Here is a 15,320-nt window from a genome sequence, read left to right on the forward strand (position 1 = left end):
GTGACGTACATTGGTAGACAGCGACACACACAAAAAGGAAAACGGAAACGCGAACTGCCACAAGAAGCTCGAGCCGTAGCCCGTCCGTGGAATTTATGGTAACGGTGATTTAATACAACCAAACAAGTCTTATTATGTATGAATGGCTTTATTGTAACTATCGAAGATGGTAGTTAAACTTGAGTCAACTTCGGAAGTGATTCGGCCCGTGAAGCTCTGCCCCGGAGGAGACAGCCCTCACTGCTCCGCCAGCTCGCGGCCGTCAGCTCCCCGGATGGACTGAACGCGCACCGGGGGCCACGTATCGACGGGCTATGACCGCATCGTGAGAGGACGGGCTCTCCATAACGCGGCCGAGAAATGAGAGTCGTTTTGTGAGTGCCTACAGCGACCTCCGAGCACCGTGTCCAGACCGTTCACGGCTCACCATGAAGAACTGCGAGTACCAGCAGATCGACCCGCGGGCGCTGTCCGTTTCGCCCATGTCGGCGCAGAGCGGCGCCGCCGAGGAGGTGAGGCCGGTGCAGCCATCGCGGAGGAAATGGGAAGTGTTCCCGGGGAAGAATAGGTTTTTCTGCGACGGACGGATTATCGTGGCCAGACAGAGTGGCGTCCTTCCCCTGACACTGGGCCTTATTGTTGTCACGTGTGGCCTTTTCTTCGCATTCGAGTGAGTATATAGCAGTGCTCTTTTGTACGTTTCTTTCTAGTGAGCCTTGAATGCAGCATTGACATGTCTATTCTAATGTGTGTGTGTAAATATATATATATATATATATGTGTGTGTATATATATATATGCTCCGGGATTAACTTTTTTTCTTTTCTGTCTCTTACAGTTGCCCTTTCCTCGTGGAGCACCTGACTGTCTTTATTCCTGTGATCGGTGCGGTTCTTTTCTTGTTTGCGGTCACCTCCCTGCTGAGAACCAGCTTTACAGACCCGGGCATCCTACCCAGGGCCACCCCGGAGGAAGCAGCAGACATAGAGAAGCAGATCGGTAAGGCACAATCTTGAGTCGCATATGCAGAACAGATGGGTAAAAGAGCTTTGCCATATGGAGGGGGAGGGAGGGAGGGAGGATATCTCTGATGGACCTCAGAGACTAGTTTACACAAAAGATCTTTTTATTTGTGTTTGAATTATGCCTTTATTATATTAATGGAATGCTTATTGGGTGAACATCACATGTGCCAGTCTCAGTGATCCCTTGCACCTTTCTATTTTAAGACACCTCAGGATCCTCTTCATATCGCCCCCCTCCACGGACCAAGGAGATTCTCATCAACCAGCAGGTGGTGAAGCTTAAATACTGCTTCACTTGTAAAATGTTCCGCCCTCCTCGGACCTCCCACTGCAGCCTCTGTGACAACTGTGTGGGTAAGGATGCGGTGGGAAGTTCCCGCTTACGCCAGCTGCACTAATTAAACTCTACAACTTACTATCATTGCCAAGAGAAACATCCCATAGCGCTTGGCTGGTCAGTTTCCAGTTGTCATCATCCAGCGCACCTTCATACGCTAATCCTAATCTGTCTGGAAGGTGCAATGGTGAAATGGAACAAAATCCCCAAAATACAATTATAAAACCGAACTCTTACCAGAGACTTAAAATGAGTTTAATGCCGGGCGACTTTGACCGAAATTAAAATAAGCTTAAATTCACATTAAAAGTTTGTATAGCAGTTTTTTTTCTTAAGTGAGCAGTTCCGTATGTGCAGGCTCTGTGCAGTCTGTCATATACCGGGTGGCCTTAAAGGCACCATGTCATCATTTGGCAAAACCAAGCCAGCTGTCGATCACACCAGGGTGATGTTTTAAGACAAATTCGGAACGTGTGAACCTAGACGAACAAATCCTGATTTAATGAACGAGTCATATTAATTCCAGGGTAAGAGTGATTGTGTTTTATAATATTGAATATACGTACAACAACGTGTTGCGTATTAAACTGTACTACTACTTTTCTTTCCAACTTATATGACCATGCCTCTCATCTCTGTGTGCGGTTTCCCCCCCTCAGAGCGCTTTGATCACCACTGCCCGTGGGTGGGGAACTGTGTGGGCAAACGCAACTACCGTTTTTTCTACAGCTTCATCATCTCTCTGTCTTTTCTGACATCGTTCATATTTGGCTGTGTCGTCACGCACATCACCCTGCGTGAGTATTCTCACAACGTCTGGAGACACAAATGCACTCGGTAGTTGTGTGACGTTCCTGTCGCGTTGCCACAAATCACTTTAACATTACTTTGTTTCTGATTTGTCCTTTTTAAATTTTTTATTTCCAGGTTCTCAAGAAGGTAAAAGCCTTGTTCAAGCCATTCAAAAGAGCCCTGCCAGATATCCTTTCTACATATCATATTTTCACTGAATGCAACCTGTTTGTGGTCAATGAGATAATATTCTAATTTAAGACTCTTTAGTGCCAAGAAATAGCACACGTCACACATTTCCTGCTGCTCTTCAGCCTAAGCCCGTGCTTAATCGGATCAGAGGGTTAACGACCGCAAAGCAGTGCTTTTAGGCGCATGGCGCTCAGAAGGTTTGTTGCCTCATGTTCTCTCTTGAGATGATGTTACCGTCTAGACAAATACAGAAGGCATCACTCCAGAGTAGTTTGATTTGTTATTCACAGACAGGGTGTGGGATAGTCTCCTCCATGGTGGATATTATGCAATTCAGAAAGAGACACACAGACTGTTGTTATTATCTCACGGAGCAGGTGCTCTAATTAGATCATTAACCGTTCTTCTGTCACCATTATGCTTTAAAGGCCTTCATGGCATTATTCGCTGGTATACAAATCACATTTAATGAGCAACATGTCCTTTTTGTGATGGATTACATGTTTTGAAACAAATGGAAAACCAGAGAGTTACTGCCTGGATGGTTGGGAAAGAGATTCATTATTTTATGCAACAACTTCCATCTGGGTCCCAGTGGTGGAATATACGGTACACCTTGAAAGCATTTTTCTATTTTTCTCTAATTCTTATATTAGAAACATGTGTGATGTGGTTGTGCGTTATTTGTAATACGATAGCTACAGAGTTAATATTAATATCCCCATATGTTATTGTGTATATTTCATTAAGTCATGACATTGAGACTTAAGGCTGTTATAGATGTCGTACTTTGTGCAGAAACTCGACAACATGGGAAACGTTAGTAGGTTATCTTGATACATTTGCATAACTACTTATTCAGACGTGCCATTTTGATTTTTATTGTCATTTTTAATTTCCATTTGTCTGAAATAATCATAGGTATTGGTGTTATCATGCCTTAACTCTTCTGTGTGCACTGTGGTGGAGTTGGTGATTTGTTTCTTCTCCATCTGGTCTATTCTGGGTCTCTCGGGCTTCCATACGTACTTAGTCGCCTCCAACCTCACAACAAATGAAGATGTAAGTACTCGTGGCCCTGTATGACACCGTTCAGTTCATGGTGCTTACAATTCATCCACTAACTCTATTCTTTCTCTGTGCAGATAAAGGGCTCTTGGTCAAGTAAAAGGTGTACAGAGGAGACTGGGAACCCGTACAGTTACAACAATATCATAACCAACTGCTGTGTGACGTTATGTGGCCCAATGCCCCCAAGGTGAGTGAAGAGCTCCCCATCTTGGAAGACTTTGGTAGTATCTGTGAAACCCATGAACATGTCCTTGATTAAGGCGTCTTGTCCATGTTAAAGTGCCCGCTAACATAATCCTCTGGTCTGTTCTCTAGTCTGATTGACAGAAGAGGTGTCGTGCCTCTTGCTGAGGCGAGCCCTGCTGCTTCGGCCACGGAGGTAGAGCTGCCCCCCTTCCTGGCCAAGAATGACTCGAACATGGTAGGATGAACCAGCTTGTGGCCCCTCCCCTAATCCTGACCGTCCCCATAGCCCCTGTGATGTTGTTCGGCTCCCCCCCCCCCACCCCCCTGTGTGCCTTTCCACTGTGTCCACTTCTTCATCCCCCAGACTTCTAACACGAGTCCCTCCCAAGTTGAGTGGCCGACATGCAGCGCTTCTGTTTTTATATCCAAGTCATTGTGTATGAAAACAAACGGCAGCACACAGGTTTTTAATTGTGAGTTAGGTAGTCAATGACTGGACTGGAACAACGTTACTCGGGCTCAGCCTCGGATGGATTGGAACGCAAAATATAAAGTTAAATTATCCACAGTAGCAACTATGACACTGGCCAACTACTACTACTGACGAGGTAATGTGCACCACCCAGCATGCCGAGACAACACTGCTGTGTTACTTTGTTCAAGCTTCAGAACAAAATGTCTTTGACACCACCTGGAACTCTTTTCTTGGATCACTGAGCAGTTAAGAATGCGTTAAAGTGGACCGAGTTTGAGGAGTTCTTAACCATTGCTGAGTCACGCCGTCGGAGCGCTGCAGATCGGTTTGTGCTGTGGGAATGTGATGAACACATGGATTGTTGCACTTTTTGATGATTGACTTGTATTTTTAATTTAAATTCAACATGTTGCTGTATCTACCTCCTAACTGTAGTACTCTTTTTGCCTTCATGTCGTGGTGACTATGTGTGCACACCAAAGACTTCATTATTGCCTTTTTAGTGTATTTTCATATTTTGTATTAGATTTATCAGCACTTTATCACAGATCATTTGACACATGTCTTGAATGCATTTGTCATTTCATATGGTCAGCATATCATTTCATAGATATATTATTAAATCCACTTGTACTTTTCCTTTTACATACATTTTTGAGTTATCTAAAGTGTACTTTAATGTGTTTTAATAAACAACATTTTTGTATGCATTTTTGAGATTTTGTTCTCTGTTTTGAATTTACTATGCCTTTTTCATTTTTTCCAGTCTTCATGTGCCGGACTGAGGTGTAGTTTTTTTTTCTCAGTTATACATTAGTGAATGTATAGATTATTTTATTATGAGCATTTGTTTTTTATGCCTAACTTCATTGCTCGATGAAAGATCTGCCACTCAAGTGTTGTATCCATTCCACCCTGCTAGGAGGAGAACTGTCAGGAGTTTTCTTTGTCCTGCACAGCCTGAAGGGCACATCTGCTTAGACGGTCCATGGTAAGCGTAGGGCTGGACATGAACCGACCACATCTCTTCACTTGCCAGCCACTGTGTGTTTATTTTTTTATTTCTGTGTGATTTAGGTTTGAAATCAGTCATTTGACCAATTATATATTTTTATTTTTTGCTGTTCATAAACAGTTGGGCAGATCTTGTGATTGATGTGGAAAGGTGCCCCTCGCTTGTCAATGTGCATGTGCCACTTTCATTCATTCTCGTCTCGTTAACATTCGCTCGCTCACTCTGTGGAATGCAGCTCGTGTTCGACGGCTGACGACTTTATTACTTGTCATCTCTGCGGTTAGCCGAGAGGTTTCCGTCTCATCTGTGGGGGTGTTTTTCATGCATGCATAACCTGTATCTCCCTCTATCGGAGCCCGAAGAAATAGGAATCTGCGTCTCCACATGCCAACCTCTCCCCGCGTTGCATCGTCTGTCTAACTCGCCACTCCTGTGCTCCTCCATTTGAGTCTCAGCGCTGTCATGGCTTTCACTGTCCTCCACTTCTCCACGACGGGCTTTAAGTGTTCTGTGCTGTGTTTACATTGCGGCTCACCCCTTCACAACGCACCCTGGTGTCGGGGACCCGGTTCCTGCAGGTTCTTGACCTCTCTTTATTTCTCCACTCTACGCAGTGCACTCGGAGCACGAAGGGTGTGCTGGAGAGGATGTTTCACTCCTTTGACTCTCGCGCCCTTTGCCCCCCTGGAACGCCAAAGAGCAGCCGTGTGGGCGTAGAGGTGTCCAGCTCGGCCACGTCCTCCGCGGAGCGCTTACCGTGTGCCGGCTGCTCGCGGCAGCACGCCCGCCGGCCGGTGGCCGCTCCTTGCCCCCCGTTCAGCAGAAGCAGCGAGAAGAGAGACTCTCTTCGTTCCGGCAACCCGGCCTTCCGCCTGGCTTCTCCCTCCCCATCGTTGAGCCGCACGACATTGATTCTGGGCGAGGGGCCCGACATTGGCGCCATCCCGATACCCTGAGTACGCCCAGTGACCATCAGGAAGTGGAAGGAGTCGCTCGACGCCGCTCCGGCGATGTGATTTGGGGCTTTTGCATCGTGGTGGTCATGCTGTGTGTTCGGTGTCTCAAGATGTCCTTCTGATGAAATGGTGAAGCGTCACTTGGAGGGTTTTTATGTTCTGCGAGTTGTATCAACAATACTACACGCGTGTCCTTCAGGAAGAAGGTCAATCTTAGTAATACTTGCAAGCACAATATAGAGATATTTTTTTAACACCTTTTTATTAACACACCCAGAACATGCCTCCACACCTTCCACTGAGCCTCAAGCCATATGCCACAGTGTTTAAGTTGCTAAAATATGATGCAACGGGGTCTTTAAATCCTGGAGTACTTACAGTGGACGTGTGGATGCTAAAATACAGAAACACAAGTTTAGATTTACTGAACTGGCAATGCACTGAATAGTGAGCCATTTCAGGATTTTCGACTCCAAAGTTGGCCTTACATCATGTTCCATACTTTCTTGTCATATTGACCCACATCATTCTGATGTCATCTGGTGGGACCAGCTTGACGGTATTCAGTTTACATGAGCAATCAGTGTGAAGAGGTGAAGTTTTCATATCATTTTTTTCATGTTTGCATTTCACGGTCTTGCTGTATTTTGTAGTCCGTTCTGCATGCTGTGTGTCGCCGATGCTCTGAAGCTAAATGGTGAATATATTTTCTTGTGAGGTGTATCACTTGTGTCCAGATATTTTTCACGTATGACTAGTGACGAAATAGTTTCTCTCCAGATTTTATACTTTCCATTCTTTTCTTGCTCCATCTCATTTGTTTAAAACTGACGTATTTAGATCAAAATCAGATTATCTGCTGCCCACCAGGGCGCGGATTGCAGTGTTTATCCCGGACGCACTGTTTCCTGTTGATGTGCTTTGCTGGGTTGCTTCCAGTGATCATCTGTTCTGTTTCTTCTTCTTTGCCTCGGGGCTCTTCGGCCGTGCGTTGCCTGTTACGAGTGTGTTGGCGGTGACAGCGCAGACTCCACGTGTGGACTGTCTCAAGCAGAGGAATGTTAATGAGGTCTCTTTACACGCTGCTTTTCACGGCTGGGACCTTTTTCCTCTTCTCACTGTATGAAACTTGACCCCTCTGGTCTGTGCTGCAGGACAATAATAGTAAATGGCAGCAGTAGGTTTGTGCCACTAGGGGGCGGCATGTGAATACAGATTGAAGCCCAGTCAGAGGACAGTTGAGTAACATGACAACCACTAAAGGCCTTTCTGATGTATTATTTATTTACTTAGTACTGGATCGTAGAAGCTGTCCATAGTTTGTGAGTTTGTGAAGAGCCACGTTGCCATAGTCAGTGGGTCGGTCATTTATCCGTCTGCATCAAGACCCCCAGGTTGTGTAGACATCTGAGTGTCACAAGCAGTGCTTGTATGTTTGTAGGATGTAACGGTGGAACTGTAACACATGGTCAATAAAAATGTTCACTTTTGTTGGTTTTTGACATTTTATTCTGATGTTATACAGACCCACTAATCGCATTGAAAACCTCTGTGTTCACTTTATTTAAACTAGAACGACTTCCAATGTCAAGCTGTAACGATGTACAGTGATCCATTCTGACAGCTCCTTCATGGAAACTATGAAGAGATGCGTTCAGACAGGCAGGGATCCAGCAACACAGAGCTCCTGCAGTGTGGACCGACGGGCAGGGAGCATGCGCCCGAGTTGGTCCATCGGGTTCTCATCTTGTTCTGTGCCAAGGGTTCTACTTTGTTACGAAGCTGGTTTGCCTGTAATTATTGAAATTGAAAACAGGAGAAAAAGAGCCGAAAGGCCAGCGATCACAACGGATGCACCGCAGCAGCTGAGGTCGGACTGTGACTTCACTCAACTGTCCCTTCTGGCTGCAGTAAAGTGAGAATGTTGTTTTTTGGTCCTCCAGAATCACTCTTTCTTTGGAAGAGGTGTCTGCATGTGGCAGCTGGTGTCTGCTGATTTGATTCGCCATGCTTTAAATGCACAATTGTGGGTTGTATACTGTGTGTGTGTGCGTATATATATATATACACACACAGTTTAAAAATAATAGTTGTATTTATTTGCCAATTTTCCTTTTAATGCTTTATAATACAAATGTTATTTTTCTGAAATGTTCACTGTTTTTAGAAGAGTTGCCAGAGGAGAAAAATATGTACATAAGTACAGGAATAAAAAGACGTGTGAAGACTAGTGCTACCGATCTGACTGTCATGGATGCATAACAGAACCACGCAGTTGTCATTACATTTGATCCCCTTAATGTATTTCCAAAGCTTTTTATGGATCTAATACATCAGTTGACTTCAAAAGACTCCTTGCTGAGGCAAGTCCGTATACCTGTATATCTTAAGCTAACATAAAACAGATGGTCAGACTCTTGGCTCAGTGTCTCGCTGGAGGCAGAAGCCCCACCGCCTCAGCAGCTGTGTTGCATTTCGACCACAGCCTTTCCATTGCCTAGAAGGCCAACACTTGTTTGCACAAGAGCAATCTGAAGATCAGTCTAAGTTAACAACACCGGCGAATGTAGGTCATCAGCGTGTTTTTTAGTTTATGTCCGCTTTGTTGACACGAGGAGTCCTCGCTGGCTGCAGGTGATTATTCGCTTTCAGGAGTGTGTCAAGCTCTTCAACCCGTAACGGTGTGGCACAGAGACCGAGATGGCCGCCCAGTCAGAGAGTATGAGTGGCCTGCTTTACTGCTAGGTTTTAGAAGAAGAGGATGTATTTTCATCAAAAAGTTTAATTAATTTGACTAAGTAGAAGGGGATCGCCTGTATAAGGCCGAACCGTCTACCCTTTTCAAGAGATAAGTGTTTATTATAGCCTACAGACTTAGCCCAGACTTCATTGTCTCATGTGACACTTTCACTTGGCTGGGTCCTTCTCTTTTTATTTTATTTTATTTTTAAACGCATGAGCAACACACAGTTATCGAACAGCCTTGAAAGCCACGCCTTTCACTTCAAACTCATCAATTCCAGCTCTTCCAAGAAAATAATCCTCTGACAATTCCCCCGCGGCTGTCATCCGCTCTGTGATTCATTGTGCTCGTTCCTCTTCAGGGAGCCACGTTGGGCCCCGCAGTCATGTGCAGTCGTGTGTCACGCTCCCACAAGTCTTTTCCTCATCGTTCGCTGGTCTAACCAGAGAACAAGTGCAGCACCTCTGTGAACAAAACAGGTGACTCACCGTCGAGGCTGCCGTCAACATCACTTGATGCTGTGATTTCGAGAGCAGAAAGTGCGTCTGTGCCGGGCAGTGGAGCTTGATATAATCAGGCCTGTCCTGAGCACAGCCAACCAGCTGCCGGGCTGCAGCTGGTGGAAACACATGAATCCTGTGGGCAACTTGCACATAGTGGTTAAGATTCAGAACACAATTAAACAGCCTGCCTTCCTGCATACTTGTGTACAGGTGGATGTATGCAACACACGTATGCGTTTGACCCCCTAACAAGGGTCAGAGCAGAGCCGCAGTTTGCGACTCATGCAAACGAGCTCAAACTAAAACACAATGAAGATTTCTCCAGAGAATATCCATGGCGACGTGCGCACGCCCGCGTGTGGAGTTTGTGCAGCACTAAACTGTGTTTGTTTACTGCTTTTCCAGGGATGTCTCTGAGTGTAACAAGGGTGGTTTGTGGCAATGTACGTGTGAACACCTAAAAAGCCGCGAAAGCCTTTTAGCACATAGAGATCATGATCGATCAGTTCAGTGTTATCCGTCGGGCGGTTCGAGTTTGATCCAGTCTGTGGAAAGATTAGAGAAGAGTCCGTGTCGGGTTACAGATCTGACGGTCAGTGAGGGGATTTCATCCAACTACGGTTGTTTTTCATAAAAGCCATAATCTTTAAATGTAGGTCTTGATTATGGCCTCTTATCTCACAATTTATCAGATAAACTATTTCCTCTATTCCAAGATACCATATCTGCAACATTTTGTATTTGATTTATACTTTATTTTTTTAACATGCAGATTAGATAAGTGAATAATCAGTCAGAAGATGTGAGATCTTGCAGTGGAAAAAGGTCGACTGTGCGTGGTGGAGTGGAAAGAGCTCCCCATGGAAACCTGAATATGTGCCATGGAGCTGAATTAGTGTACCAGGGTACCACAGGGTCAGACCTTATCACAGCAGCCATTATCATGCAGTTTGATAAGGCCTCAATCCATCTGCTTTGCAGCACATGAAAGTTACATCAACACGGATAAACATTTCTCTGTCAACATTCACCAGTGAGCATCTATCTCTCACTCACATCGGAACAGTTTCTGATCGCTGACACGTTTATCATTTAAATAATGTAAATACAAAATGTGTGCCCTACACAAGTCATTGAAAAGTGAGAATAAATACCGCTTTGAATACCTTTTTATCACGTAGTTGATATACAAATAAGATTTGTGTTGGTTAAATATTCCTGTATTCCATTGAATGACTCTAATATCACGACTGCGTGGAGCTTTGTGGCAGCCATAATGTGCAAATACAAACAGTGCAGGAATGGGGTTATGTACAGATGATGGTTAGATAGATAGATAGATATATACTTTATTAATCCCCAAGGGGAAATTTGTCGTGACAGTAGCAGCAACACACAAGAGTAAAAACAAAACACAAAATGTAAGAAACAGGGATGAAAGATATAGAAGTATACAAGTAAAATAAAAGTAAAATACAAAACAAAATATATATGTAAATATACAACACACATGCATACACAACACACAACAACACTGACAAATCAAATACACAAAATATTAAATATAGACAGAGTGCAAAAAGCAAAGTGTGTGTATGAGTGCAGAGCTAATGAAATGCAATGTGTGTGTATGTGTGTAGTGCAAACAAATGAGATGTGTGAAGTGCAGATGGTTGTGCAATAACCTGCTTTATAAAGGCCACTGGAGTTCATGTCGGACTTGGTCACGGCGCAGGTTTATAAGGCGGCACCAATAAAGGGAGAAGGTAAAAGAGGTGGTGCAATGGGACGGAGAGATAGATTGTGCTGCTGAGTCACTGGAGGGACATGACCAAACATATTTCCCAGCGTGTTTAAATTCATAACGGAGGCCACAGTGCAGTTTTTCGAGGAAAGAACAGGATACATGCTTCATGTCTCATTGCTTAAAAAGCAATTAGATATAGAGGAGAAAAGGCAGCAGATATTTTCGAGTAAAACACAAGGTACCATAGAATGTGCGAGACTTTGGGCTGGATGTTGCTGCCAATCGCTCTACACAGAATGCAACTCAGAGCAGCTTCTGGCCATGTGTGCAACACGCCTGCCTGCTGCCTGTTCTCAGTTACACTGCTACATAAATCTCAACCCTTCACCTGGAAACCTTGTGTGAATCTGTCAAAGCTACGGAAAAAAGATCCACGTTGTCTTTTATTCAACATTCACAAACACCTGCCATGAATTTGGAAAATGTCCGATCATAGGTATGTTAATCTAATTAGTGTGGTTTGCCTATTTGATATCAAAACGTGTTTGGTTGTTGCTCTTGGAAGATCCAGGCCCACTGCATGCATGATGGGATACACTTTTGACCGATCCCATAATCCTTCCAGGAGGAGGAATAAAGGAATCTGGACGACGATCTGAGAAATGTGCTGCTTATACATTTTCGATGACTTTTTCAGAGCAGTATCGGTTACTGAAGTCATGTTGCGCTGATATGATCAAGAGCTCAACAGCCATCATCTCGGAGGGAACCGCATCATTTTGCGGCTGAGCTCGACCCCAATGGTGTCCAGTGAATCCACACAGTTGCTCCCCAACGTGTTGCACTCTTTATCGCCCCTCGGGTGGAGTTATTCTCTCAGCTACTGGATAAGGAGGGGGGGTTGAGGAGCAGGATTTCTGGGAATGAAATCGGAGCTTGCTGCTAAATAGGGGTTCCCTCTCACTTCTGGTAAACGCTCCAGAGAGAGAGAGAGTGCAAAGAGCCAGTTCTCTTCTCTGGTTGCTTTCAAATATGTAATGTCCACCACAGGCACATGTGTTGAGAAAATTACAGAACAATTAACATTTTTAAGCTGTTACGGTCACACTTTGTGTACTCGGCGGTATCTGCACATCGTATGCAGCTGTCAACTTGTTCCTTTGTGCCTGTAGGGTAGTGGATCGCATTTGATCAGGGGTGAATCCCCCCAATGGAGAACTAACAAGGAACCATCCACCACTGAGAGGTGAATCCAACCAGGGTTTATTTTATTTTTGTGTGTAGTATTTGACATTATGGTATGCTAAAGGTACCCTCACTGGAATGGGTGTGGTGCAGTTGCACAACATGATTTCAACTTTAGTTAAGGAAGGACGTCCCAGTGCAAGTAGGAGGTCCCGGATATACAGGACGAGGTGAGGGTGTTTTATTATCAGGGCCGTACCGTCTACACATGCTCGTCTATAAGCAGTAGTAAGAAAATATATATTCAGCATACAGGAGATGCAGTGGAAAAGGTATGCATGACCCCCCTAGTTCTCAGTTATCACACAAGTTGAGAATTTATTGGAGAAATTTCACCATCTAAAGGAATCTCTCATCTTTCCTAGTTTGATATGGATCCATGTTTCTAAACAGCAGCAACTATTTGAGTTACATTATTTCTCTTTCAATAATGTATTTGACATAACACACAACTTCAGCCTCAACCCTCCCTCTCCCTTACATCCTTATAGAGTAAAGTGAGCTGAGCCTTACGTAATACATAGCAGAACACTATATGTGACCGTTGAGCTTTAGAGTGCTTCTACTGCAATAATCTCTCTTCTGTAAAGAAACTGTTCCAGCGATGGCATAACTATGCATCAGCAGTAGGAGGAGGTGGAACATATTGCCTCAGCTCTCAGTGCTGGGGAATCTACAAAAAAAAGACGAGAAATTCATCCTATAACACAAAACCATCTCCAAAATGACTCATAGGATCACGTCTTAACATAACCATAATCTTTGGGAAATAGTGTATACGGTTTGCTTAACAACATTGTATTTGACTTTAGGCCATTATTTTATTGCTTTTTCTCCACTAAGTATTTTTCCATTTTAGTGTGCAGGTGTGGACAGAGCTGGGAGCTGATGTATAATGCCACTTAAAGCTTGAGTGTATTTTGGTGCGTTTTTATTTTTTTCCCAGCAGTACACCGGTCGGCTGTGCCAAGCACTCCTATAATCAATCAAGCAGGCAGCGGAGAGAGTCTGACGTCAGAAGCGTGGCTGCCTGCGTAACCTCGCTCCACTGTGTCATAGATTTGTCCTCCGGAGCGATCTAAAGAAGTAAACTCAACCTCTCTTATCACACACTCTGTGGACCGCAGGTTTAGGCCCCGGAGGTCCAGCCTGACTAACCAACTCAACCCGGCTGAATAGAGACAGGCTATCTGCAGCCGTGGTGGACTGAGCCTGGCAACAGACTCTGAGAGAATTCAACTTTTCATTAATTCACAAAGTAAAATTAAACAAGCAGTGTAACGACAGCCATACTGTGTATTTGCAGCAGCTGCATCACTATTTTAGCTATTGCAATACTGTCCACAGTCACCCATGAGGCACACTCTAATAATAGCAAAGACCTGTCCAGTATAACATGTCCTTCGTGACAGATGAGGGGCGTCTTCTTGGAGAAATAATTATATCTGTCTTCGCACGCTTGGTGATTGTAACACTTGGCCGCTTGTTGTTTGGCATCATCGATTCTCAGCCAGGCTTTTAACCCTTGTGTTGCCTTTGGGTCAATTTGACCCGATTCAATGTTTCACCCTCCTGTTACCTTTATATTTACTAACATATTTTACCCTTGAGGTCAATATGACCCCAGCTATTAAAATCTCCAGAAAATTATTAGAATTAATATTGTTTTCCGAGTTTAAGTGTGAGGTACTTTATGTTTGTTTGTTGACTCCCGAAAGAACACCGACATTAAACATTGAATCGAGTCAAATTGACCCGAAGGCGACACAAGGGTTAAAACACGTCCAATCGTTTCCTCACACTTGAGAGAAAAGCCAAAGGGCCAGAGGAAAAGACAGAGACAAATATTTGACAACAAAACAAATGACTGTCTGAATTCCTTTTTCAAAAAAACAAACAGAAGAAGAAAAGTCTTAAAAGGACTTCCATTGATATTACTCACGACAATAGCAGATTGTTTCCTCATGCGTAGGAGTGGAACATACGCCTGTCTAATGCACCATTTGTTTAAGGTGTGTTTGAATACTGGCTATCTCACCGCGCCTACTAGGCTCACAGTCTCAGTTGTCATGGCTCCAGCAGGATGTCAACTCAGGGATAAACAGAGGATCCAGGGGCATTATCCTGAACTCACAAAAGGTGACATGTACACAAAGTGGTGAACACATTTGAGCAGTTATTTTTTTATTTTGTCTGATTTGCGTCAAATGCTTTAGTTCCACTGCATGAATGAATTGGCTTCACATCCGTGTGACCTCCCTCTGAGGCTGTGAGGGAACTTGAGAATGTCAAGTGGCCTGACATTTATCTCCCGTCACTGTTCCCTCGTTCCCAAGTGTTTCGCATTCAGGTAAATGCTGGTTCTGCTCGCAGGATGCACAGCTGCCACATGGAGGGTTATTTATAATCGGATGACGCAGATGTCTGACATCGGCACCTGGCAGGCCTCTCAGCTGGAGACGCCTCTGCCCAGCTGCCCGACAACCGGAGCGGATGCTGTTGCCGGGGAAACAGGATTATGTTGACATCACAGGATTTGAAGTGATCTTCTGCGGAGACTAAATCCACAGTATGCCCACGACCCAGACCTTTCGGAGGCTTGTGGAACACTGTCAACTTCCTGCTGTGTGTTGTGGACAATGATGTGAACTAAGTACACACACACACACACACGCGCACATGTGCATGTTTAGGGAAGACAATGTGCGTAAGAGTGTGTGTCGGCCGCTGCGGGTTTTATTGCTGCATCACTAAAAAACCCACACAGATCAATCATGAACTGAATTTTACTCGCTCGTTAACATTTTACAGGTGCACTAACATGCTGTGCGCACATGTATGATTTGTTAGGGATTTTATAAATGATGACATTTTGGGGTCATTTTAGAAAGAGGAAATTACTGAAGATTTCACCTGTCTTGTTCACTGACAAATGACGCACCAGCAAAAGCTTCTCACCACACAAAGAGTCATGTCTGTTATTGTGTCAGGTCCTCGATTGGAGGATATTTGGGGAAGTTAAACATATATTAG

General features: G+C 44.3%; 1 protein-coding gene across 3 annotated transcripts; it reads left to right on the top strand.

Moving 5' to 3' along the window:
• Positions 1-43: 43 nt before the first annotated feature.
• On the top strand, positions 44-7,539 carry zdhhc18a (zinc finger DHHC-type palmitoyltransferase 18a). 3 transcript variants are annotated; one of them, XM_056444578.1, is made up of 11 exons: positions 44-670; positions 839-999; positions 1,230-1,379; positions 2,022-2,159; positions 2,290-2,341; positions 3,306-3,408; positions 3,492-3,604; positions 3,733-3,838; positions 4,845-4,864; positions 5,001-5,069; positions 5,708-5,904. In XM_056444578.1, exons 1-11 carry the CDS (start codon positions 429-431, stop codon positions 5,808-5,810), a joined length of 1,257 nt encoding a protein of 418 aa, XP_056300553.1. In that variant the 5' UTR covers positions 44-428; the 3' UTR covers positions 5,811-5,904. The 3 variants fall into 3 exon arrangements, with proteins under 3 accessions (XP_056300553.1, XP_056300551.1, XP_056300552.1); XM_056444576.1 differs by lacking the exons at positions 4,845-4,864; positions 5,001-5,069 and having other exon boundaries at positions 5,708-7,539; XM_056444577.1 differs by lacking the exons at positions 2,022-2,159; positions 4,845-4,864; positions 5,001-5,069 and having other exon boundaries at positions 5,708-7,539.
• The last annotated feature ends 7,781 nt before the right edge of the window (positions 7,540-15,320 follow it).

Source organism: Pseudoliparis swirei, chromosome 22, assembly GCF_029220125.1.
Source record: "Pseudoliparis swirei isolate HS2019 ecotype Mariana Trench chromosome 22, NWPU_hadal_v1, whole genome shotgun sequence".
Lineage (NCBI taxonomy): Eukaryota > Metazoa > Chordata > Actinopteri > Perciformes > Liparidae > Pseudoliparis > Pseudoliparis swirei.